We start from the raw sequence: 26257 nt of genomic DNA, 5'->3' as shown, positions 1-26257 counted from the left end.
GGATGATATAGGGTGATTATAATTCACATAAATGAAATAAAACTTGGATTGGAGCTCTTAGAAAGAATAATTAGCTCTGATACAATTCTATTCCATCCCATTCTTAATCATTTGTATGGATGATGAGGAGCACTGGTACATTAAATATTGCTCAGCAAATAACTCACAAAGCATTATATATTAGTTTTGAATTATAATTTTAAATACTTTACTAAAGCCACATTTGCCTTTGGTGGGATAGAGACATCGGTTTTCTCTTACAGAACATTAACCACTTTCCTCCTAACTTTGTCATACTTTACTGTAATACCTTTTTCTTAGGGTGGTAATTATTATTATAGTTTATAAGATCTGGTGCTTTTGTTCCTGCTATGTTATATTTTTGGTAATTATAGGAAAGACTATGAAATGAATACAAAAAAATGACAGTGAACCATATAAAGCAGAATAGGTAAACTTTTCTGTAAAACTAAAAATGTTTACTTTCATATATCATGGAGATAATGGAAAATTGCCTTTGTTTAGTTATATGTCCATTAAAATTGCATCTTTTATCCTTATGACTTTGCATAACTACAGCATGCTAAATACTATGCAGCCATTCCCTGATTTACAAACAGGTTGTAGTTAATTCTTTTGCTTATTATATTTGTTTACAAGTTAGAATTTGTAACATCTAGCATTTGCCCCGCAGAATTACTATTATGGAAGATTACAGGCTATAGCGCTCACAAAACCCAATTTAATGTAAGGTTGTTGAAATAGGACATTTGTAATTGAATTGGAAAAATTACAATTTAAATATACAATTATACAAAATAAACACTACTGAATGAAAGTGAGCAAAAAACCATTTTATTTTTATATAAAGGCATATTTAAACAGAGACTAAAATGCAATTGTGCTTTTGACTTGGTGATACTTTCTTTAAACTCATTTTAAAAATTTATCTTTATTGTTGAAAATATTACAATGTCCCCCCTTTTCCCCCCATTAACCTCCCTCTACCCCACTCCCAGCCCCTCCCCAGGCCTTCCCTGTGTTTGTTTTTTCCTTGATACAGGTATGTAATTGGTTCTACCAATGATTTATTATTGGGTTGGGGAGCTCACAGTGAAATGCAGATAAATGTTATTGAGATAACTCAATAAAATGAAAATTTGGAGATGGTGGAAAACAAGAGGTATACAATGTGGTGAGGCAAAAGGCAGAGAAGGGGTCTGCCAAGGAAAAAAATGAAGGGAATCAGATTTTTCTAGAAAAGATAGTTTCTTTTGCTGCTTGGTGCTGATATCAGCAGCAGGCTTTGGGAATGTTCTTGATGTAAGGATTTCCTGTATAGTACATATATTTACATTTCTTATTTAATCTAAATTGGATTTATCCATAACAATTATAATTCCAGATAACTTTTTTGTTGTTGTTGTTTGCTTTGGGGAGGTTCAATGTGAATTAGAGAAAAAAATGCATAGATAATTTTACAATGAATCAAACTTTTTCCCTCCCTACCAAGCCAAGCATGACTTTCTTATGCAAAGGCTCATATTGAACAGGTAATACCCACCTACTGCTTATTTATGACTGAGCATCTATTCTGATTAGTTTGTACCCAGACTGTGTTGTGCTGATTGTTACATATCATTTATGCCTATAGCTTTAACCACCTTATTCTTCTCCATTTGTCATGTAAGGATCTGTAAGGGAAGAACAGGCCCATCCTGGGTTCAAAACAATTCTTCCTCCCAAATGACCATTGTAATATCTAATATTGTAACCAATAAGGGAAGTGCATTTTAAATGTAAAGGAACAAGAGAATAGGATTCTCCAAGTTGGACATACTATCAGTATCTATCTCAAATGGCATTTAGAATCTGAAGAGAGACAAAAATTGAGAGGAAAGTTTTTGTTTTTTAATTATCCTTTTGTTCTTCTTACCAAAATGTCCCTTCCCTATGTCCTGCGATGTCCTCACCTATGGAAGGAGGCCCAGGAGAAGATATCCTCTGTCCCCCAAAGTAGCTTTTTTTATTTGTTCCCAGCCTTTTTCTATGGACATGCTTTCTCTCTCTGCATTAGAAGTACTTGATGTCAGACTGTCATTTTAAGAAACTATATAGCACCACGGAGAATTTGGCGCATTGAACGTCTGAGGAGTCCCTCAGAATTTGCCAGCTAATTTCTTAGTTTTTGCATTTCCCTTGAGAAGACAAAAACAGATACTTGTTTACTTTTGCTTTGTGGGTTTTTTCCTAAATGGGAATTTATTTGTATAAAATACTGAGCTTCAACAAAATAACATCACAGATTTCTGATGAATCCTGTTATTAAAATATCACATTATGTTAATGACAATGTTTGGGTGCATTGGGTATGATTTGAATTTTAATTTAGGGTAGGTTATTTAAATTTAATTTAAAGTATAGTAAATTTTATTTAATTTGTATTTAATATAGCAGCAATGTGTACCAGTACATTAATGAAAATGCCACATTGAAAATTATGATGCTTGGAACTGAAAGTTGTTTGATTGCAATAGAATAATTTATATCAAGGAAACTTACATGGGTACTTGATTATTTTAAAATCAGTTTTATTGGCTCTCATAAGTGGTTGAGAAATTTTGTTCTTTTTTGCTTCTCTGTCCTTTAAAATGTAAATGTAATTATTTAAATTAACTTCCATAATAGCTCTTTGGAATTTTTGGCCAGGAATTTTATATATTCAGATGAAATTAGAATTCTTTTACACTTATAATTTAAAAAAAATATGCTTTAAACTTTATATTTTGAAAATGTAATATATTCTAATATATACATGAATTACATTACATGTTTATGTTACTGCACATGTCCATTATGTTAAGACAAGCTAGGCTAAACATTTGGGGATATGCTAGCTGAAGTACTTTTAATAATAATGACTAAGGAGTAGATTGAAATGAACCATCACTGAATAATCCTGCATTTTTCCAAAAATTGTTTACCATTATTCTATCATTTTTGATCTGCTTATATTAACTATTATTTTAATGATTATTTTAGACTTTGCTTCAATAGTCTTTATAGTCTACAATTAATTTTTTATCTTAGATTACATGCACTTCATACAAATTAATTTTCTATTACATATTTTAATCTGAGTCTCTTTTTAAAATTAATATGGTTCTAGTAATTTACTGTTAATTCAACAGTATTCTATTTTTAGTTGTATCTATCATCACATCTTTAATTTTTATATTGTTTATAATTATAGTATTTAACCTTTGTTATATGCCCACAGTGTGGTTGGTAGCTGTTGTACATGAGCTGTAGAAACTGCTTAGTCTGTCTATCAAGAAGATGACAAGTTGGAAGGTTATGAAATTCCATTCTCTGGTGATTTTTAAGAAAAGAGTAGGTAGCTATCTGTACTGACTAGGTGGTCTGTCAAAGTCTTTTCCAGTTCTGTGGGTCTGTATCTGAGCAAACTCATATTTTCCAAATGCCCTCAAATAAAAGGTAGATTTCTATATCCTGTTATTTTAGTAATTGTTTTCTTATTGGATAAAGTTGAAGAGGAAAAGAGGGAAGGAACGAAATACCTTGATACCATTTCTAAATTACACAGTTCAGTTTTGTTTTAATTTCTTTATTGATTAAGGTATATATGTGTCCTTATTCCCCCATTACCCCCCACCTCCCCATTCATGCCCTTACCCCCCTGTTGTCTGTGTCCTTTGATTAGGCTTATATGCATGCATATAAGTCCTTTGGTTGATCTCTCTCCTTTATCCCCACCGTCCCCTACCTTCCCTGAGGTTTGATGTTCTGATCGATGTTTCTCTGTCTCTGGATTTGTTTTTGTTCATCAGTTTATGTTGTTCATTATATTCCATAAAGGACAGTATGGAGTTTCCACAGTTCCATTTTAATCTTTTTTAAAAAACATATTTTTATTGATTTCAGAGAGGAAGGGAAAGGGTGAGATAGATAGAAACATCAGTGATGAGAGAGAATCATTGATTGGCTGCCTCCTGCACACCCACTACTGGGTATCAAGCCCGAAACCCTGGCATGTGCCCTTGACCAGAATCAAACCTGGGACCTATCAGTCAGCAGGTCAACGCTCTATCCACTGAGCCAAACAAGCTAGGGTTGATCTTTCATCTTAGCTTATTTTATAACTAGAAACCCGTTGCACGAAGTTTCGTGCAATAGACTTTCACCTGGCTGCCGGCAGCAGTTTTCCGCCAGCAGCAGTTTTCCTCTGGCCACCCGCCGATCAGAGCGCCTCCCGCCAGCGCGATCGGCTACCCTGAGAGAAACTCCGATCCGGGAGGCGCTCCGATCGGCAGGTGGCCAGAGGAAAACTGGTGCTGGCAGAAAACTGCTGCCAGCAGCCAGCAATCGGCCACCACCAGCATCTTCCGCCCGCCCCATGGGTCCTTCCGCAGCATTGGCCTAACGGCCGGTGGGAGGAGCTGGAGTCGGGGACTCGCGAGTCCCCGCCCCCCGCTCCTACCGCCAGCCAATCGGCCACCCTGAGTCCCGCCCCCCGCGCCTCCATCCGGCCCAATCGTGGGCGTAGCGGAGTGATGCAATTTGCATATTGCCTTTTTATTATGTAGGATGCTTTAAATTGGATGACTAACAAATGATGGTATCATTTTGCCTATGTAAAGTACCCAATTTTTGTTTGTATTTGCAATCATATCAATAATGATGAGAATCTGCACATTTGGAAATTATTTTTGTGTTGTTATCAATTTTTGCTTATCCATACTAGCAAATGTGTATAAAAATGCAAATTAGCCTTGCTCTGGGGAGGGCTATTTCTTACTTGCCTCAGAAAGCAGATCCGTTAAACCAAGCATGTCAAACTTGCGGCACACAGCTGCTTGTGGCCCACAACGAATATTTTTGCAGCCGAGCCCATATAACGGTATGTAAGAAACATTTTAATAAAAATTTTAACTTAATTTTTACAATATCTTGTTATACATAATTATTAATAACAAACTACAACATTCGCTAATGACTGATTACTATAATGGTGTTGCATTCATTTCCCTTATGCACCTTATGTGCAGGCGCACCGTTTATCTTCACTAATACTAGCAGTGAATATTTTAGCAGCCAATTGCCATGTCATTAGTCTTGGACTGACTTGTTTGATGTGCACAACAGGGAATATTTCGCTTTCGGAGAACAAGAAAAGTAGGTTTATTTGCGTTACGTTTATTAATTTGTGCAGTTATTTGGTGCCTGGTAAGTTAATGTTTAAGAAAAAATATTAATTTTTATTAAAATGTTCTATTATTTTATGTTAATGATTATTTGTTTATTTCAGCCCTTTGTATTTAGCATGTTTCTATAGAAATAAACCTACGTTTCTATGAAAATTGAAGCTATTGTTTTTTTTGTGGCCCACATAAACTTAAACCTTGTTTATTTGGCCCATGTTAGCCTTTGAGTTTGACATGCTTGTATTACACTAAACAGGAATCTCTTCTACCTGAGGTAGTTTGGGCAATTGGGTATTAACTGTAACTTGATTTACACAGTTTAAAATTTTAAAAGACACCAACCTGTCCCAGTTAAATTGGATTAAAATGTACTTTTTATTAACCACATTAGAAATCCAAGGTATTAAACAGTGTTGAACTAGCTATATTTCAAATTTCCATAAATGGTTAATTTATTTTTCTAGTAATTTTGTGTTATAATTCTATTTTAGATATTTTTCTAATACATACTAGTAGCTATCTTACCTTATAATAGAGAAACATGCAAATTGACCGCACCTCCGCTATGCCCACAATTGGGCCAGCAGGAGGCTGGGGGCGGGACTCCGGGTGGCATATCCGCCGTTGAGAAGTTCAAGATGGCGGTGCCAAGTGGCCAGGCCCATGCTGCTGCTCCCGGGGGTGCCTGGGGCGATCGGCACCCCGGGGGGCATGGCCGGGCCCATCGGCACCCCGGGTGGGCGTGGCTGGACCCATGCCGCCACTCCCCGGGGTGCCTGAGGCGATCAGCACCACGGGGGGCGTGGCCGGGCCCATGCCGCCGCTCCCCGGGGTGCCTGGGTGATCGGCACCCCGGGGGGCGTGGCCGGGCCCATGCCGCCTCTCCCGGGGGGTGCCTGGGGCGATCGGCCACCTAGGGGGGCGTGTCCGGGCCCCTCCCGCCCCTCCCGGGGGTCCCGGGGTTGATCGTCCACCTGGGAGGGCGTGGCCCTGCCCCTCCCGCCCCTCCCGGGGGTCCCGGGGTTGATCGTCCACCTGGGAGGGCGTGGTCCTCCCACCCCTCCCGGGGGTCCGGGGGTTGATCGGCCACCTGGGGGGGCGTGGCCCGGCCCCTCCCGCCCCTCCCGGGGGTCCCAGGGGCCGAGGCTTTCCGGGTCTTGGGCACCAGCGGGGAGCCTGCACCGATCGCAGGAAACCACTGGGGGTCGGCTCCTGTGATCGGTAGCAGGGACGCTGGGTGCGGCGAGCCCAAGGCCGGGAAAGCCTGGGGCGGAGGCTTTCCCGGCCTTGGGCACCAGTGGGCAGCCTGCACGGATCGCAGGAAACAACTGGGGGTCGGCTCCTGCGATCCTTAGCAAGGATGTTGGGTGCCGCGGAGCCCAAGGCCACCGCCCGGGGCCAAGCCCCGACCCTGAAAAAGGCAGAAGGCGGTGGCCACAGCCAAGGCCTGGGTCCCTGGTGCCGGCAGAAAACTGGTGCAGGCAGCCAGGTGAATGAAGGTCTATTGCACGAATCTTCGTGCAAACAGGCTACTAGTCTTCTCTAATAAAATGGTAATATGCAAATTAACCATCACTCCGCTACATAAGCCACGCCCACCAGCCAAGCCACGCCCACCAGCCAATCAGGGCGAGTATGCAAATTAACCCCAATCCAAGATGGCTACAGCCACAGAGAGCAAGGTTTCCCAGGTAACAGAGCAAGCCAAGCTTTCCATAGCCGTTGCAGGCCTAAGCCTCCACTCAAGCTACAAAGTTTCAATTATAGAAGGTAAACAAATTCAAACAAATGGCAACAGAATGGAGCTTGAGAGAGCAGGCCAGGGTTGCCGGCGGCAACAGGGGAAGCAAAGCTTTCCGCACACCCTGGCCGGGCTCACCCGCTTAAGGCAACAAAGTTTCAATTGTAGAAGGTGAATTAACTGCCACAGAAATGGCTGCCGCCCCGGAGGGAACAGCAGGCTTGGCTCTGCTCCAGGCTACAAAGTTTCAATTGTAGAAGGAAAATAAATCCCAGATACCAGGGCCTCCACTTGGGTTGCCAGGGGGGCGTGGCCGACCTGCAAACCACCACAGGCCCCTCGCTCAGGCCACCCATGCCCCAAAGGAACCCCACCCTGATCTGGGACACCCTTCAGGGCAAACCAGCTGGCCCCCACCCGTGCACCAGGCCTCTATCTTATCTAATAAAAGAGTAATATACAGATTGATCATCACTGCAACACACAATATAGCTGCCTCCATGTGGTCAAAGATTCTGCCCCCATGTGGACACAAGATGGCCACTACAAGATGGCCAGCAGGGGAGGGCAGTTGGGAGGCACCCGGCCTGCAAGGGAGGGCAGTTGAGAGGGACCAGGCTTGCAAGGGAGGGCAATTGGAGGTGATCAACCCTGCAGGAGAGGGCAGTTAGGGGTGACCAGGCTGGCAGAGGAGGGAAGTTGGGGGCAAACAGGATGGCAGGGGAGCAGTTAAGCATCAACCAGGCTGGCAGCGGAGTGGTTAGGGGGTGATCAGGCTGGCAGGCAGAAGCGGTTAGGGGCAATCAGGAAGGCAGGCAGGCAAGCAGTTGGGAGCCAGCAGTCCTGGATTGTGAGAGGGTACAGGCTGAGTTGAGGGACAACCCCCCACCGTGCACGAATTTCGTGCACCGGGCTTCTAGTTAAGTATAACAAGCAATTAAAGCTTTTTGGCGACTTCTGTAAAGCAAGTCAGTTGCTAAAAAGAGTTCAAATTCTTGAGCAGTAAATCTGTCTTGTGTGTGTGTTAACCTTAGGGCTATTATTTTATGCAGAGGAGTAATGATTTTAGTCTCATTTCAGCTTTTAAATAATAGAATAATAGAAGGATTAGCCAATTTTCTCTTTACCATCTGCCAATCTTTTAACTATACAGTTGCATTAATGAGGTTTATGTGACATTTGTGAACACACATCCTGACTAAATTAAAAAAACATTTGAGTACTTTGCCTGTTACCTATCTCTGTGTTTGTATACATACACAGACATTTGTATGATAGGCTTGTGTTTTCAGTTATTTCTTGCATAATATTTCCTGATATTGATACCATTGTAATTAGCTAGTTATTAATAATAGGGAAGGAACAAAAGGAAGGTCAAACATTATGAGCATGACCATCTGGGCAGCTTTACCAGGAAGCTGCAACTTTACACTCCCCAGGGAACCACCAACCTATTCCCTACAAATCACTGGGGTACCATGGATTGGCAAGAATGGGTGGACCCAGTGCAAGCCCGCAAAAATTTGGGCATACATAATCTCCCAACCAAAGGAATTCATTCTCTTTTGCTCTTGGCTCTTGTGGCTCTTGGCTCTCTTGCATTTGCTCATGTGGCCCACAGCCATGCAGTCCCCACATGCAATGGACTAATGGACTACAGTGGGGAACACAAGCTAAGCTAGCCTAAGGCAGGACTGGACACTGCTCAGTTATGGAAATGAAACTCTGGACACTGGTTCTGATTTTAGTTCTGCTGAAGCCACAGCTACACTTCTTCTATAGCGGGGCGTGGGGAAATTGGACTCTGGAAACTCAGGGATTTAATTCCACACAAATGAAAATTACTAATTCTCCCATGTGAGTCTCAGGAAATTCTTTTTCTCAGGATATTGTAAAAAATTCACTCCTAAGAGCAACAGGTGGGGATGAGGGCCTCTCCCCACCATTAACAATATGATTTTTCTCCTTTCACTTTTGACCAGCCAGTTATTAGAGTATTGAAAAGAGCTCCTGCAGAAGAGGGGCCTCTCCATAGCTTCTTTCCTTTTTCCATTTTTGGCATATTTTCTTCTGTGCTGGGGAAATATTTCTCAGCTCATTTTGATTCCAGGCAGAGCTAGAGTAATGCTAAGAGTAAGAATAGTGGCTAAGATAAACTACATGGCATATCATAGATACCAGAAACTAACCAAACTCCATGAGTAATTTGAGGTACACACACCTATTCCAGCTATCATGAAAGTGTTTCAGTTGCTTATATTTTCAGATAAATAATGTGGAAAATAAAATTGTTCTAAGAATAATTGTCCGATTGAATTATTTTTACTATAAGCAACAACTTTTGAAGGAATCAAAACGAATAGTAATGAATGAAGAAATAATAATGTATGAAGCCTGTTTATATGAAAGATAAATCTAAGAATCAGGTATTAGAACTTTTCTGTTAGTGGATCTGCTAGCTGCGTTACTTTTTAGAATCATGACTGAGAAGAGGATTGAGATGAACCATAATAGGATAACCCTCTCTTTTTAAATTAAATTTATTGGGGTGACATTGGTTAATAGGACCATATAGGTTTCAAGTTTACATTTCTATGATACATGATCTGTATATTGCATTGTGTGGCCACCACCCAAAGTCAAATAATCTTTCATCACCATATATTTCCCCCCTTTCCCTTTTACTAAACCCTATCACCTTCCCTCTGGTTGTGTGTGTCTATGAATTTCAGTTTTATATCCCACATATGAGTGAAATAATATGGTTCTTAAGCTTTTTCTGACTGACTTTTTTTGCTTAGCATAGTATTCTCAAGGTCCATCCATGTTGTCCCAAATAGCATTATTTTATATTTTCTTGTGGCTGAGTAGTATTTCATTGTGTATATGTACCAGATCTTTATCCAATCATCTATTTCAGGACACTTTGTCTACATGTCTTGGCCACTGTGAATAATGCTGCAGTGAACATAGGGGTACATATATCTTTGTGAATAAAGGGTTTTTTTTAGTTTTTCAGGTAGATACCCAGGAGAGGGATTGTTGGGTCATATGGTAACTTTATTCTTAATTTTTGAGTAACCGTCAGACTGTTTTCCATAACGTTGTACCAGTTTACATTCCCAGCAGCAGTGAATGAGGGGTCCTAATTAATTACAACCTCTCCAACACTTGTTGTTACGTGTTTTGTTGATAATGGCCATTCTAACAGGTGTGAGGTGGTGTCTCATTGTAGTTTTGATTTGCATTTCCCTAATAGCTAGTGAAGTTGAACATATTTTCATATATCTATTGGCCATTTGTATGTTTCTTAGGAGAGATGTCTGTTCAGGTCCTCTGCCCATTTTTTTAAAAATTGGATTGTTTGTTTGGTGTTGAGTGTATGAGTTGTTTATATATTTTGGATATTAATGTCTTGTTGGAACTGTTGTTTGCAAATAACACCTCCCATTCAGTTGGTTGCCTTTTTGTTTTATTGTTGACTTCTTTTGCTGTGCAGAAGCTTTTTAGTTTGATATAGTCCCATTTATTTTTGCCTTTACTTCCCTTGCCTTTGAGATCAAATTCATAAAGTGTTCTCTACAACCAAGGTCCATAAGTTTAGAGCAGTGGTTCTCAACCTTTTTAATGCCGCAACCCTTCAATACAGTTCCTCATGTTGTGGTGACCCCCAACCATAAAATTATTTTCGTTGCTACTTCATAACTGTAATTTTGCTACTGTTAGTGAATCGTAATGTAAATATCTGTGTTTACCGATGGTCTTAGGCTCTACAGCAGTGGTTCTCAACCTGTGGGTCACAATCCACAGGTTGAGAACCACTAGCAGGGTAGCCTAAGACCATCAGAAAACACAGATATTTACATTACTATTCATAACAGTAACAAAATTACAGTTATGAAGTAGCAACGAAAATAATTTTATGTTTGGTTGAGAACCATTGGTTTAGAGTCTATGTTTTCTTCTATGTAATTTATTGTTTCAGATCTTATGTTTAAGTCTTTGATTAATTTTGAACTGATATTCATACATGGGGCCAAACTGTAATCTACTTTTATTCTTTTGCATGTGGCTTTCCAACTTTTCCAGCACCATTTACTAAAGAAACTTTCTTTTCTCCATTGTGTGTTTTTGCCTCTTTTGTCAAAAATTATTTGTCCAGCCCTGGCTGTTGTGGCTCAGTTGGTTGAGCATCATTCTGTGCACCAAAAGGTCGATGGTTTGTTTCCTGATCGGGGCACATGCCCGGGTTGTGGGTTCGATCCCTGGTAGGGGTGTGTAAGGGAAACAGCTGATCAGTGTTCTTCTCTTGGGTGGATGTTTCTCTCTTTCTCACTCTCCCTTCCTCTCTCTTTCAAGTCTCAAGTCAATAAAAACATATTAAAAGTTATTGGCCCATATATATGTGGTTTTACTAGTATTTCTGGGCTCTCAATTCTGTTCCATTGATTGTGTGTCTGTTTTTCTGCTAATATCATGCTGTTTTGATTATCGTAGTTCTGTTGTATAATTTGAAGTCAGATAGTATAATACCTCCAGATTTGTTCTTTTTTCTCAGGATTATTTGGCTATTCAGGGTATTTTGTCCTTTTTCACTAAAAAAAAAAAATCACATTGGGGCCAAGCAGGTCACAGTTCGATTCCCAGTCAGAGCACATTCCTGAGTTGCAGGCTCAATCACCAGTGCAGGAGGCAGCCAATCAATGATTCTCTTTCATCATTGATATTTCTAGCTCTTTTCCCCTCTCCCTTCCTCTCTGAAATCAATAAAAATATATATTTTTAAAAAATGACATTGGCGATTTGATCAGGATTGCATTAAATCTGTATGTTGTTTTGGGTAATATGGACATTTTAACTATATTGATTTTTTTCCAATCCATGAACATGGAATAGCTTTCCATTTTATTGTGTCTTTTTCAATCTCTAGTTTTCAGTATACAATCCTTCACATCCTTTGTTAATTTTATTCCTAGCTATTTTATTTTTTTGGTTGCAATTACAAATGGAATTTTTTTTCATTTCTTTTTCTGAAGTTTCATTGTTAGTATGTAGGAAAGCAGTGGATTTTTATACATTGATTTTGTATTCTGCAACTTTACTGTATTTGTTTATTGTCTCAATAGTATTTTGGTGGCATCTTTAGACTTTTCTATATATAGAATCATATCTGGAAAAATTGACACTTTTACTTCTTCCTTCCCAATTTGAATGCTTTTTATTTATTTCTCTTGCATGATTGCTCTGGCTAGGACTTCCATAACTATGTTGAATAAAAGTGGTGAGAGTGGGCATCCTTGTCTTGTTCCTGATTTTCGAGGAAAAGCTTTCAGTTTTTCACCATTGAGTATGATGTTGGCTGAGTGTTTGTTATATATGGCCTTGTCGTATAAGAATAAGGTATTAGAACTTTCCTGTTAGTAGATCTTCTAGCTGTGTTACTTTTAAGAATCATGAATGAAAGGAGGATTGAGATGAATTATAATAGAACTAGAGGCCCAGTGCATGATTGAATCATGCACATGTAGGGTCCCCTACACGCTTTCGCTTTTCGCGGTGGAGCTGGGTGCCTGTCCGCTGGTGCACCAGGCCTTTCAGAAGCCTCCGGCTCGGCGGAGGCTTCTGAAAGGCCCGGTACCGGAGCAGACAGGCACCCAGCTCCCCCACTTTTGATGGTCTGCGGCCGCTGAGGGGGGCTACCCTGCTGTTGAGAGGCGCAGGGGGCGGGACTCCCACCCCCTGCACCTCTCAACGGCCGCTGAGGGGGGCTGGCCACTGAGGGGGGCTGCCGCGGACACCTGGCTACCCTGTTGTTGAGAGGCGCAGTTGGGTGGCAGGCCCCCTCAGTGGCCGCGGATCTGGCACATCCGTGCCTCTCAATGGCCAGATAGGCCACCCCGAGTCCCGCCCCCCAGCCTCCCGCCGCCCAATCGTGGGCGTAGCGGAGTGATGGTAATTTACATGTTACTCTATTATTAGATAGGATAACCTTCTATTTTATCAAATATCCATCTGGCCAGAATTTTATTAGTATTTCTTGGGGGAGGGGAACACACATTTTTCAGGAGAGAAAAATACAACAGGTCCTTGAATAATGTCGTTTCATTACAACATTGATGAGATGCAGTAGGAATTGAACTCTTGTTTATATCAATCAGCTTGTGGTAAAATTGGTTTTATTATATGTCTTTTCACCGAAGTTCCAATAACCTATTGACAATATTGAGGATTTATTGTAATTATTTTGACCATAGTCAACTAATAGCATTGTTTTTTTAGAGTAACTTCTAACCTACTGATTTTGAATGATTATATGGTTTTAGTCACCCTTCTACTGGATTAGGTAAAGATGGTTTGTGAATTTTCTTTAGATCATTAATGTATTTAGTTACAAATCTTTATTAGCATCTATATGGACAGTAAAGGCATCATTTATTCTTTTTTCAGAACAGGTATTTATGTTATCTGGATGTGAGTGTCATGAAAGTAGTCATGTTTTAATTTTTTATTGGCTTAATAGGTCACTTTAGATAATTGTGTTGAAGTTGGGCGGATTGCCAACACCTACAATCTGACAGAAGTGGATAAATACGTTAACAGTTTCGTCTTGAAGAATTTTCCTGCATTACTGAGCACTGGGGAGTTCTTGAAACTCCCCTTTGAGCGTCTTGCCTTTGTGCTTTCCAGTAATAGCCTTAAACACTGCACTGAACTTGAGCTCTTTAAGGCTACCTGTCGCTGGCTACGATTGGAAGAGCCTCGGATGGACTTTGCTGCAAAATTAATGAAGAACATACGATTTCCACTGATGACACCACAAGAGCTGATTAATTATGTGCAAACCGTGGATTTCATGAGAACTGACAATACTTGTGTGAATCTCCTTTTGGAAGCCAGCAATTACCAAATGATGCCATACATGCAGCCAGTTATGCAGTCAGACAGGACTGCCATTCGGTCTGACACCACTCATTTGGTTACTCTAGGAGGAGTGCTGAGGCAGCAGCTGGTTGTCAGCAAGGAATTGCGCATGTATGATGAAAAGGCCCATGAATGGAAATCATTAGCCCCTATGGATGCCCCAAGGTACCAGCATGGCATTGCCGTCATTGGAAATTTCCTCTATGTCGTTGGAGGACAGAGTAATTATGACACAAAAGGAAAAACCGCTGTTGATACAGTCTTCAGATTTGATCCTCGATACAATAAATGGATGCAAGTTGCATCTTTAAATGAAAAACGCACCTTTTTCCACCTAAGTGCCCTCAAAGGATATCTGTATGCAGTTGGTGGGCGAAATGCAGCTGGTGAACTTCGTAAGTTTCTTTACCCTGAAATTCTTGTCAAGTAATAAACAGTTCTTTTAAAATGAAAGACAAAAAATGTAGTTAGGGTTACATTTCAAACTGTTTTTCTTAGAAAATATCAGAGGCAAACAGTATGCCTTATCTGGACATCTATTATTGGCCATGGTACAAATTGTATCTCATAAATACATCAATATGTTGCAGAATATTTAATTTGCACAGTATGTATGGTTTTCATCTTGAAGGTTTAACTACAAAGTGTATCCTGCTAATTTAAATTATAATAGAATCTTGGACAGAAGTTTGGCATGTTCCCTAATTTTCATTTTTAAAAGCCCACATACTATTTAACCAAACAGGTTAAAATTCTTCCTTACAGAGCACTGATTTTTCTTTTTCTTTTTCTTTTACATAATCTGTTACCTTTCAGAGGTCACATAATAAGATAATTTTCTTTATTGATTGTATGAAGTTCAATATTATCCAATGTTTATTTACTGTGAATATTATAATCTGTTACTATTAGTTTTAAAAATAATTCTCTCTTGGTGAAATACCAGTTTTCTTCACTGTAAACTGATCTAGTAAACTTTATTTGATGGTCACTCTTTTTTTCTTCTAATCTAAGATTGGTTATATGTACATAGCAGTACTTTGGCTATATAAATTAAAAGCGGAAGGTATATATTTCTGTTATTTTAGACTAGAAGCCCGTTGAACGAAGTTTCATGCAATAGACTTTTCCTTCACCTGGCTGCCAGCACCAGTTTTCCTCTGGCCACCCGCTGATTGGAGCGCCTCCTGCCAGCGCTCCGATTGGCGGGTGGCCAGAGAAAAACTGGTGCTGGTGGAAAACTGGTGCCAGCAGCCACTCAATGGGCCACCCCGAGTTCCGCCACCGGCGCCTTCAGCCGGCCTCATGGGTCCTCCCACAGCACCAGCCATTGGGGCCCGTGAGAGGAACGGGGACTCGTGAGTCCCCACCCCCCCGCTCCTCCTGCCAGCCCAATCAGCCACCCCGAGTCCCGCCCCCAGCCTCCCACCAGCCTAATCGTGGGCATAGCGGAGTGATGGTTATTTGCATACTTCCCTTTTATTAGGTAGGATAAAATTGGAATAAGATTAGTGTTCAAAAGGGAAGTAAGGAAACCCACATTTTATATCATGCCTAACATATCTGTCATGACCATCATTGTTTGGCTTTCCCCCCCACCCCCCTCTTTTTTTATTCTCTGTTATAGAGTCCCTGTAGTTATCCAGTATTCCAGGTTCCAGTATGCTAGGAAAGTTTAAAATATTGGCTTGGGATAAATTAAGAGTAATTCTGAGAATATTACTCTTCAGTAGTCTAAGAAATAAAAAGTAGTTTAATGGATTTGAGAGTAAGCTATTTATCAGAGACAAAAATAACTGCTCTCAGCTCTTATACTTTTTAGCTTATCAGGTCCTCACTTGTTAGTTACATGGTCTTAATGGTACTGATCTTTCCTACCCAGTTTTTTCCTCCTTTGTTGTTACAGTGATATTTTTTTTTCGAAGACCAAGCTTTCTAGATTGTTGGACTAGGTTCCATGACAATGAACCACACAGGTTTCCCAATATATTTGAATAATAAGACTTTTAAAAGCATTTGATGCATTAGTACCCTTAGGGTAGAATTTCCATTTTAGGTTGCCTCAGTCAACCCCTACACATTATTTTAATGTTATTATATTATTTTAAATTTATGGTATCTGGAAATATCCACAAGATACAAGCAGTGACTTGGCACTTTCTTAGAAAAACCATGGGTCTAAGATAATCTTTATGATTTCACAAATTATTGGTCATCAACCCTGGCAGTCAATGGTCATTTTGAAATAGTTTTTTCTCAAAGGAAAAGCTCAATTTTTCAGTCAGTGCTTGCTTGTTGATGTTATCACCCCTTTTAATATGCAGCTATTAAGTTTTCAATATATGCTCCTCATATTAATTAGAGGCCTATTCTTTTGAGAATCTATAATCTTTAGGCCAAGAAGAATCATTACATACAACCAAGAAGCTAGAGGTTTTATTTTTCTGACTTGATCCCAACCCTGCTTGAGCTCTTCCCATCTTATACTTAGTGGAGAAGAAGAAGCAGACTACCCCATCGGGCAAGTGTCTGGCTTCCTTGTTCATGACTTTTAGAAATCACCTCTATCTCTTATTTAAAATGATCTGTGTTTCAGTTTGAAAGTGAAAAGAAACATTTAAAGGCCAACTATTTGATATTCTTTTCCTTTAAAATCTTCTCCTATAATCTATAGGTAACTAAACTTTTTTAAGAAAATGATTGCTTCCCTTAAAATCAGCATACCCAGCAAATCCAGTCTATACTAAATATTTTAAGTTAAAGTATATTGGAAGTTGTTTTAAAAAATTATGATTGACTTATCACGTGCACTCAAAGTAAAATTCTTGATTCCAGGAGAACCTTCAGGACAAAGGAGACATTACATAAAACAAAGAAGCAAGAAGCTTCATTTTTTTTTTTCTGGACCCATCCCACTCCCTTAATGTGCCTCTTGTGCTAACCGCAAGTGGGAGCAAGAAATGAAATGTCCCATCTTGTCACATTCTTTATTGTTGACTAGAGGCCAGTTGCACGAAATTCGTACACGGGGGGGGGGGTAACCCTCAGCCCAGCCTGCACCCTCTCCAATCTCGGACCCCTTGAGGGATGTCCGACTGCCTCTCACAATCCAGGGCTGCTGACTCCAAACTGCTCGCGTGCTTGCCTTCCTGATTGCCCCTAACCGCTTCTGCCTGCCAGCCTGACCACCCCCTAACCACTCCCCTGCCAGCCTGATTGATGCCTAACTGCTCCCCTGCCAGCCTGATTGCCACTAACTGCCCTCCCCTGCAGGCCTGGTTCCCCCCAACTGCTCTCCCCGGCAGGCCTGGATCCCCCCCAACTGCCTTTCCCTGCAGGCCTGATCGCCCACAACTGCCCTCCCTTGCAGGCCTGATCCCTCCCAACTGCCCTCCCTGCTGGCCATCTTGTGGCCACCATCTTGTGTCCACATGGGGGTAGCCATTTTTGACCACATGGAGGCAGCCATATTGTATGTTGGAGTGATGGTCAATTTGCATATTCTCTTTTATTAGATAGGATATAACCAAGCCTGATGTAACCTGCCCTGATTACATCCCAAAAGAACAGTATCAATAAGTTCTTCTGGATTCTGTTAATAATGTTTCTTTTTGCATAATTTAAAAAAGTATATGTGTCAGTTCCCCTTCCAATTATCTTGGGCCCATTGTTTTTGCATAACAGCAGATTTTGGTTTTAAAGAAATTCTTTAAAAAATATTTTTATTTATTTCAGAGAGGAAGTGAGATGGGGAGAGAGATAGAAACATCAACAATTTAACAGGTTCATTAATACCAGCACATCAATATGAAAAGTGACAGCATTTGCAAAGCATTTTAGATAATTTTAATGCATCTGGCCTTTTTAAATATTTTTATGGAGTGCATGATACCAAGTCCACAGTACATCAAAATAATACTACTACTCTGTGTATGAGCCTGGCATTTTGATGAAATATAACTCCTTAGAAACACTGCCTTACTTTGACACCAGGTACAATGAGAAAGTAGGAGAAGCATAAGAATAACTGTCACTTAAGTGAAAAGGGAGTCAGTTATTTCTGGCATCTTTCAAAATTATGTCATATAAGCAATCGATTTTCCATTGAGGTTTTCTATATTGAAGAGAAATATGACAGCTCAGATAACTTTCACTTCAGTTAAATATTAATAAGTCAAGCTTTCAAATAATGAAATAACTTAATAGAAAACAAGTTAAATTTTTTTCAAATAAATGTACAATAAACTTGCTGAAATTTATCAAATGTCTCCATATCCCTTAATGGATTTAGGGTTTTCTTCATTAAGCAACAAATCACTAGCTGGCACTTTAGGATTCTAGAGCCCATCCCCCCCTCTATGGGAGCCATTTTTGTCCAAATGGTTTTCTTCAGGCCTAATCTCTTTCCCAATCTCCAAAGCCAAGTAAATTCTACATCATTTTTGGGACCAATTCTGGACTCCAGTGGAATCGCCTGAGAAAATAATATTCCTGGTAATATATGTGAAACAACCAACCTAAGTGTAATTCTTAAGTTGGATAAGGTCTCTAGTTTATATATCAGGCCACCAGACTACTGAAGATAAGAGGAGTCAACAAACTTTTGTAAAGGACCCGAAAAAATATTTTCACCTTTGCAGGCTATAGGAACTCTTCACAACTAATCAACTCTGCTGTTATATTGCAAAAGTAACTATAGACAATTTATAAACAAACTAGTAGCCCTGCGCACAAATCCGTGTGCCAGTAGGTTGCTGCCACCCTCCTGTAGCTCCCCCATAGCTTGCTGCCCTGCCCCCTCCTGTAGCTCTCTACCCACTTGTAGTTTGCTGCCCCACCCTCTGGCAGATCCATGAGCAGGTCGTTATGCGGTTGGTCATTATGCCTCACGGCATAATGGATAATTAGCATATTCCTCTCTTATTATATAGGATGGATGAGACTGTATTCTACTAAAGCTTTGTATATGAAAACAAAAATGTGAAATGTATAAAATTTTCATATATTCTTCCTTTGATTTTTCCCAACTTTTAAAAAATGTAGAAACTTTCCATGGTTTTATCTTGTGGCTCATACAAAAGCAGATGGCATACTGGATTTTACTTCCTAGCTGTAGTTTGCCTGACCCTGTTCTAGATTTTCCTAGTTACCCCATTATCAGTCCCAACTCTCATATACTATGATGGAACCACTGCTTTGTGGCTCCAACTCCTTGCCTTGCTTGTTTCTCGCCCTATTGAATTTTTGGCACTAAACTTGTAAATATGGAAAACAGAAATAAGGGAATGTATATATACTCTTTAATTAAATATATTCTATCTTAAAACTACTATTTATTTTACTAATAACAACAGCAATTCTGCATGAGGAAATTAGAAATTACATGATGGGAAGAGCTAAAGAAGATGGATTATTTAGTTAAAAGAAGATAAGTTTATAGATGATGAACTATTATATATTATGTTATTGGTGGTTAATAGCCATCTTATACTTAGGGGCTTCTGTATAAGAAATTATACATATGTATAGATGGATCATATATGTATAGATGTATGTATAGATGGATTCTTATATCCTCTATTAGGAAAAAAAGTGCAATTAACTTACTGACAGAAAAATAACATTATCTTTCTACATGGGTAAAATTTAATGATCATAAAGAGTGAGTAGTTATTCAATGTCTAGCTTCACTATAAAAGGAACAAGTGGAAACTGCATCAAAACAGATTGAATTAGACATAAGTTAAGGCTGTTCCACTCTAGAAATTTCAAAGTTCAAAGTAGAGTTCTTCATTGAGAAAAACACAGAACTACAGTAAAATCTGTCTTTGACCTCAAACAGATGGGAAAGATAATCTCTGGAAGTCTTTTAAATTTTTAAAACCCTTTTACTGACAGGTTGTGTGATTAAACTCCTTTTTTATCAGCTAAAATTCTTCCATTAATTACCTTGCTGATACCAAGTACCAATCAATCTACTAGATTTTCTGTAAGTGTAGGGAGATAATAATGTCCATTCAGTAGGAGTTTGCTTGTCAAGTAGGTGCAAATCATGCTAAAGGCAAATGGAAATGCACATTTAAAGACATCAGTGACTGGACATAGTAAAAAATAGTACTGCAATATATGGCAGTTTTAGCTCGTTATTAATTGTGAAAAAAATCCCCTTTCCCCCTTATTTTGGGGAAAGATCTTGCCGGATTTTGCTACTTTATGGAAGGGTTTAGAAGAAATAGAGTTGTTACGGGTTCAAGCCTGCAGCAAAGAACAAAACTAACAAGGGAGTAGATCAGAATGAGAATTGTAAAAAGCCTTTGGAGTAAGACTGAAAACTCAAATCTAAAATCTAAATTAAGTGAAAAGGAAATTAGTAAAAGGTATTAGAGGAGAATTAAGTACTTCACATAGTGAATTTGATGAAGAAATGAAAGTATTGAATAGAGTAGAAAAGTAGTCTCTCTTTCAATTTCTTTCCAGTTTTGCCATGTTATTTCTTAAATAGGAAACCTTGTTCAAAGGATGATTCATCAGTTAGAATTTCATTTGGCTCCAAGTAGCAAAACCTTATTCCAGTGGCTTGATCAAATAGCTCTACTCAGTAGACTTCTGCTTCCATTTCATTGTCTAGAACTACATTATATGGACATCTCCAGCTTGAAGGGGGCCTCATAAGTTGAATTTTATTTTAAATTTGGCACAGTGCTTCCCTTGAGAGTGTTACGGTTCTGTTAGTAAGAAAGCAGGGTTAAGGGAGACAAGAAATTGGGTTAGCAACTGGCAGTGTCTGCAATAAATTGTATAAACTTTTCAAGTCAATCTAGATTCTGAGCTTTATAAAAGGCTCATATTTTCTATTTGTCTGAACTGTCATTGTTCTATTTTCGAGTTTATAACAAATTGACATTTAAATAAGTTGAGGTCACTTTTCTAAAATATTTTGTTAAAGTTTATAAATTTATTACTGAGAGGGAAGTATTGCTAATAAAAATCTTAACTTCATATTATGCTGCCAATCATTTTCAAGTGAAGAGTAGTATTGACTGCAACATTGTTGTGTATATACAAACTATTGGATTTAATGTATAGTTGTAGAAAAATTATTTTCAGTGTCCATTTTGTAGTCTGGATATGAAATAAAGCAACAGGCTCGAGAACATACAACAAGTAGTGTGCATACTTTTATTCTCAACTTACAATTTTGCTTTATATCTATTAACCTTTTTTCTATATGGTATATAAACATGGGGGCCTAGAATTGAAATGTTTTTCTTCCTTATGATTATTTTTTTTCTTTTCTTCCCACATTTTTTAAATTGGGAGAAATTTCAAATTACAAATATACAAGAAAAAAAAAAACCTAATGATTTCTGCAGTGACAGAAATGTGTTAGATTATTACACTAAGTATCTAGTCTAATGTAACATGTAGTAATGGTTCAAATTATTAATATAATATCAATAATTAATATGAGACCCCCCCAAAGAATATCTCATACCTATAATAGATATGTTTCAGTTATTTTGGATATTATTATTCTTCCACCTAAAAAATAATTAATTGTAAAATTTGAAATTATGAATTATTTTCTTTATTTTTTTAAACAACAGCTACAGTAGAATGTTATAATCCAAGAACAAATGAATGGACCTACGTTGCCAAAATGAGTGAGCCCCACTATGGCCATGCTGGAACTGTGTATGGAGGAGTAATGTATATTTCAGGTAAGCACTTATGATTCAAGTCCTATTAATATAACACATACACTTTTAACTGTCACTATATTTCTATTTAATAAAATAATCCAGAAAATGGAAAATAAAAATAAAAATATAATTTATGTTGATTTTAGAAGATAAATGTATTTTGGCCACACACACATATATTTTTCTAATAAAAAATTCTGAACCAGCTACAGTTTGCTTACAGTGTCCCAGTAGCAACTTTCATTCTCAAACTTTGGTATTTAAATCATCCTTCTGTAGAATTTAGAAAAGAGTCTTATTTTAATGTAATGTTCACCTCTGGTATTAAAATGTTCTTTTGTTAGGCAGGTTCTTATCATTTGGCTGTGACACAGATTACCTCAGACAATATGTCCTCCTTTTGAGGGCCTGCCAGTGCCAGGCCAGCAGTTATGAGAACAAAGGTGTTCAGATGATGTTTGTGCTCTGAGTCTCTGAACACTGCCCTATGAAATCTGTAATCAAGAAGGATCAGGGAAAGGCCTGGAGTGTGTGATTGGCAGGTTTTTGGTTTTAAATTTATGAGTAACTACGGGATGTCGTATATTGAAAGAGTCATCCAGAAAATCATACGCTCCACTAATCAATCATTTATACCACCTATTTGCTGTGTGTAGATGCCATGCCATTATAATGAGAGCTCCAAATCCTCTGAGGAAAATGACATCTGAATTGTTCTAGTGGTGATTTGGCATAACTAGCATATATTGCATACATGACCTTCATAATCAAGAGTAGGGTAGGAACCATAGCTGAGTTTTCAAACCAAAGAACACTGTTTTGCCGTCTGATAATTCTGTAAAGTACAAAAACAAACAAACCACACATTTAAAAAAAAACAGAAGAAAAAAGCAGTGATTTCTATCTGGCCACCAGATAGTGGAGCTTTGATATGATATAGCTGAAAATTAGTTTAGTTCTCTCCCTAATCTGCAGAACATACAGTGTGATTCTTTTATTGTAGAAACTAATTTATTTGTGCTCTAAGAATACACTTTGTAGATGATATCAACTCAATCGATCAATAACCAATTATTGCACATACAAAATTCCATATACATATATTCAGCTTTCTAATTTTTTAACTTTGTAAATGTCCCTGCTGATAGAACGTGACATTACCCACCCTCAGCCCACCCACCAACAACTCTACAGAAACAAACAATTCTGAACATTCTTATAAGCTTGTATATCTGCACAACACTTTCAACTTTTCCAAAGCATTTTGATTTATTTCAATTCATAGTCATAGTCACAGTCCTAATGAAATAATTAGCGTACATATTTTTATTTAGCAAGTGAGGAAATGGGCACCTAGAATTTAAATGCCCCAGCCCTGTGCTCAACACCCAGAGGGTGACTGCTATAAAGTATTAGGAGTGAATAATGCTTTGTAGTTGGAATATACTGCAGACCCAACTCTAAAAGGGACAACTTTTTTTTTTTTTTGTCATTCAGTAAAGCCTCTTAAATCCCATGGGTCTCTATTTGACAAAGTCATTGCAATATTATAAACTATATTTTTGTTCCTTAAGATGATGAACATGTTATTTTCTTTTTAATCCAGGGAAAGTATATATAGAGGGCAGACATTTATAAGAATACTATTCATAAGCTATAAAATCTCATAACTGAGGCTAGAAGTTAAATATCTATGACAGAGAGCCTTTTATTTACTTTTGCATTTTTATAATAATCTCTTTTCCTCATGTCTATTGTTTTCATTCTTTAGGAGGAATTACTCATGACACTTTCCAAAAGGAGCTCATGTGCTTTGACCCTGATACTGACAAATGGATTCAGAAGGCGCCAATGACCACCGTCAGAGGTCTGCATTGCATGTGTACAGTGGGAGAAAGGCTGTATGTCATTGGTGGCAATCACTTCAGAGGAACAAGCGATTATGATGATGTCCTAAGCTGTGAATACTACTCACCTATTCTTGACCAGTGGACCCCAATTGCTGCCATGTTAAGAGGGCAGAGTGATGTTGGGGTCGCTGTCTTTGAAAATAAAATCTATGTGGTTGGTGGGTATTCCTGGAATAATCGTTGTATGGTAGAGATAGTGCAGAAATATGATCCAGATAAAGATGAATGGCATAAGGTTTTTGATCTCCCAGAGTCCCTTGGTGGCATCCGAGCTTGCACACTTACGGTTTTTCCACCTGAAGAAACCACACCATCACCTTCTAGAGAGTCCCCTCTTTCTGCACCTTAAGATCACCCCTACAACTAAGATGCTGAAGTCCTATCTTTGCAATGTGTCATGATTCTCTTCTTTTGCTGCCCCCTCTTAAATAGTATATGTTAGGATTAGCCTCCAGTAATTGATGCAGATATTGGAAAAAAGACAACATTGATGTTATTTGTGCTGTTTGTTTGACTTAGAGTGTTTATAAAGTGGTAACAAAAACCATTCTGGAAATGTATCCCATAGAAGCTGATGTTTAACATACAAAAAGAAAAAAAGTTATTGTCTTTAAAATGTTTCTTCAGTGCTTTTTTGATGCTGTGTACTGGGTATGAGATATTTGTCATCTTACATTAGAAAGCCCAATAAATCACATTGAAGGTGGATTGTAGTAAATATACAACTGTGCTAACTAGGCTTCAAGTAAAAAGTTTTCCTTTCATCTTGATTGTAAAGTGTCAAAGGGAGGCAGCCTGCTCCGACAGAAACAATAGACAAAAGGTTGCCAACTCGCATGAGCTACCTCCCTCTTTTCATAAAGCATTTTTGACATATCTGTCAACCCACCTGTCTGTGTGGGTGCATTGAGAACATATAAAGTTTCTTAGATGCACAGGAGAAAGAGTAACTGAAATTCACCAATATTAATTTTTAAAATGTAGCATGCCCCTCTACTTATAAACAAGGATTGGGAGTTTTAAAAGTGTGTATAAATACATCCATACACATAGAAATATCAAGTGTGAAACTTTAAAAATTGAGTGGCATGTCAAATACATGTTAAAAAATTAAATTTGTTCCAAAAAGCAGCTTCCATTAAGATGGGAATTCAGTATGTACATAATGAATGCACATATGTAGAGTCATGCTGAATTAAGTGGATGAGGGCTGGAAATTTTGATTAAAAAAATCTGTCACTTGACCCAATTTTACCTTCCAAAACTGTAAATTACACCTTCTCCTTTGCTGTTGAGGTAACTTCCATATTGTATGTATTCTGTATACTCTCAGTTCATAAAGTTATTTAGCACAAAGTAAAGCAGCTTCACCTGGCAAGCTGCTTTTGCTCAGTGAATTCAACTTCCATGTTTTATCTTTTTGTTCAATAAAAAAACATTTAATGTCATTTTGGTCTGAAGAATCTCATTGTTGTCTGATTTGACTTCCTTTTATTAAATACTCCCCCTTTTTGCTATAGCAAGATTCAAGTGAGCAGACCTCAGAGCACTGAACAGCTTGAATTAATTGATATTAATGACTCATTCAAGGGAAAAAAATGATTTGACCAGATCTAGACTCATTGGTCAAAACTCATTGCTGGTTGTCTTTGAGGAATTGGTTCATGGCAGATGCTAATTGGCTCTTCTTCATTCCCACAGGAATAATGCTATATATGTCTAAATTATAAGGTCAGTTTCCTGGATCTCCAAGAAGATCCATCTTGCTTAATGAGAAGGGATTGTGTAAAACGACGTAAGATATTTGTTCTTGAGTTAGGATGACAAATGAAAAATGTTTTTGTAAAAGATTGTTTGAGACTTATGTTAGGGCCATGGGCATGATCTTTCCTACTTTATCTGAAAATGACCAGATTGAATCTGAACCAAAAATTTCAAACCATAGCAAAACAACTAGAGTGTCACCAGATTTCTTCACCAGTGGGTAATTATCCGTGCAGATGTCACTACCACTGTCTTGAATTAAACATAATGAAGAAAAAACAATTTTCCCATTAGTGGTACTTTTGCATGTTGGGAGAAGCCTGGTATGAATTTGAAAGATCTCCTTTGGCAAGATAATTCTGAACTGAGAGCACCTGGTCTAATGACTTCAGTTCTCTGCTTATAGGCAGAGAAGATTTAGCCATTTGCACATAGTTAACCTCTGCCTAAAAATAGGAGAGTTTTAGGACAGAATGATGGTCCCACCACAGTCCAGTGCGGGTATTCTTGGTCAGGCGGCTCTCCACCAAGCAACAGTGGTTCTTTCCATCTTGTGGCCTCTTCTGTCTCTTAGTTCCTCAGCATCATCTCCATTCAGTCAGCAGAAGAAAAGTAGAGCATTGCAGGTATGAGAACTGTAAAGGTCAGGCTTGAAAGAGGCATGCATCATTTCTGCCCACATCCCACTGGCCAGAAGTCAGTCTGTGGCACATAGAAACACAAAGGGGACAGAAAAATATCAGATAGCTGCATGCCCAGAAAGAAGAGGAAATTGGGTGGGTGATCTGTTAGCAGTTTGCCACAGGGAATAACAGAGCATACACAATTCTCTTTGACAGCTTACCTTTTCTGCCTCCGTGCCATATGTTATTTAGAATAGCAATTAATGTCACACAAGTGCTATTATTACACAATTCCAACAGATGGTAAATTGTTAGGCATTTTCCTTCACAGTGAATTAAACTATTTTTCTTTATAAAATATGTCTGGCCA

The 26257-nt window shown here is 38.7% G+C and overlaps 1 protein-coding gene across 5 annotated transcripts in view; it reads left to right on the top strand.

Annotated features, from left to right (window-relative positions):
* KLHL13 (kelch like family member 13) overlaps positions 1-24903 on the top strand; it is a gene marked incomplete at its 5' end in the record, with an annotated part of 253589 nt that extends 228686 nt beyond the window's left edge. For all 5 annotated transcript variants that reach the window (XM_079765874.1, XM_079765872.1, XM_079765873.1 and 2 more), the window contains 3 exons: positions 13487-14282; positions 21495-21608; positions 23362-24903. In XM_079765874.1, the coding sequence (XP_079622000.1) occupies positions 13487-14282; positions 21495-21608; positions 23362-23849 (1398 nt within the window). In that variant the 3' untranslated portion in view covers positions 23850-24903. The remainder of the gene's footprint in view (positions 1-13486; positions 14283-21494; positions 21609-23361) is intronic.
* Positions 24904-26257: the final 1354 nt, after the last annotated feature.

This window comes from Cnephaeus nilssonii (assembly GCF_951640355.1).
Source record: "Cnephaeus nilssonii genome assembly, chromosome: X".
NCBI classification, from domain to species: Eukaryota; Metazoa; Chordata; class Mammalia; order Chiroptera; family Vespertilionidae; genus Cnephaeus; species Cnephaeus nilssonii.
This window is presented reverse-complemented; position numbering and strand designations above follow the sequence as displayed.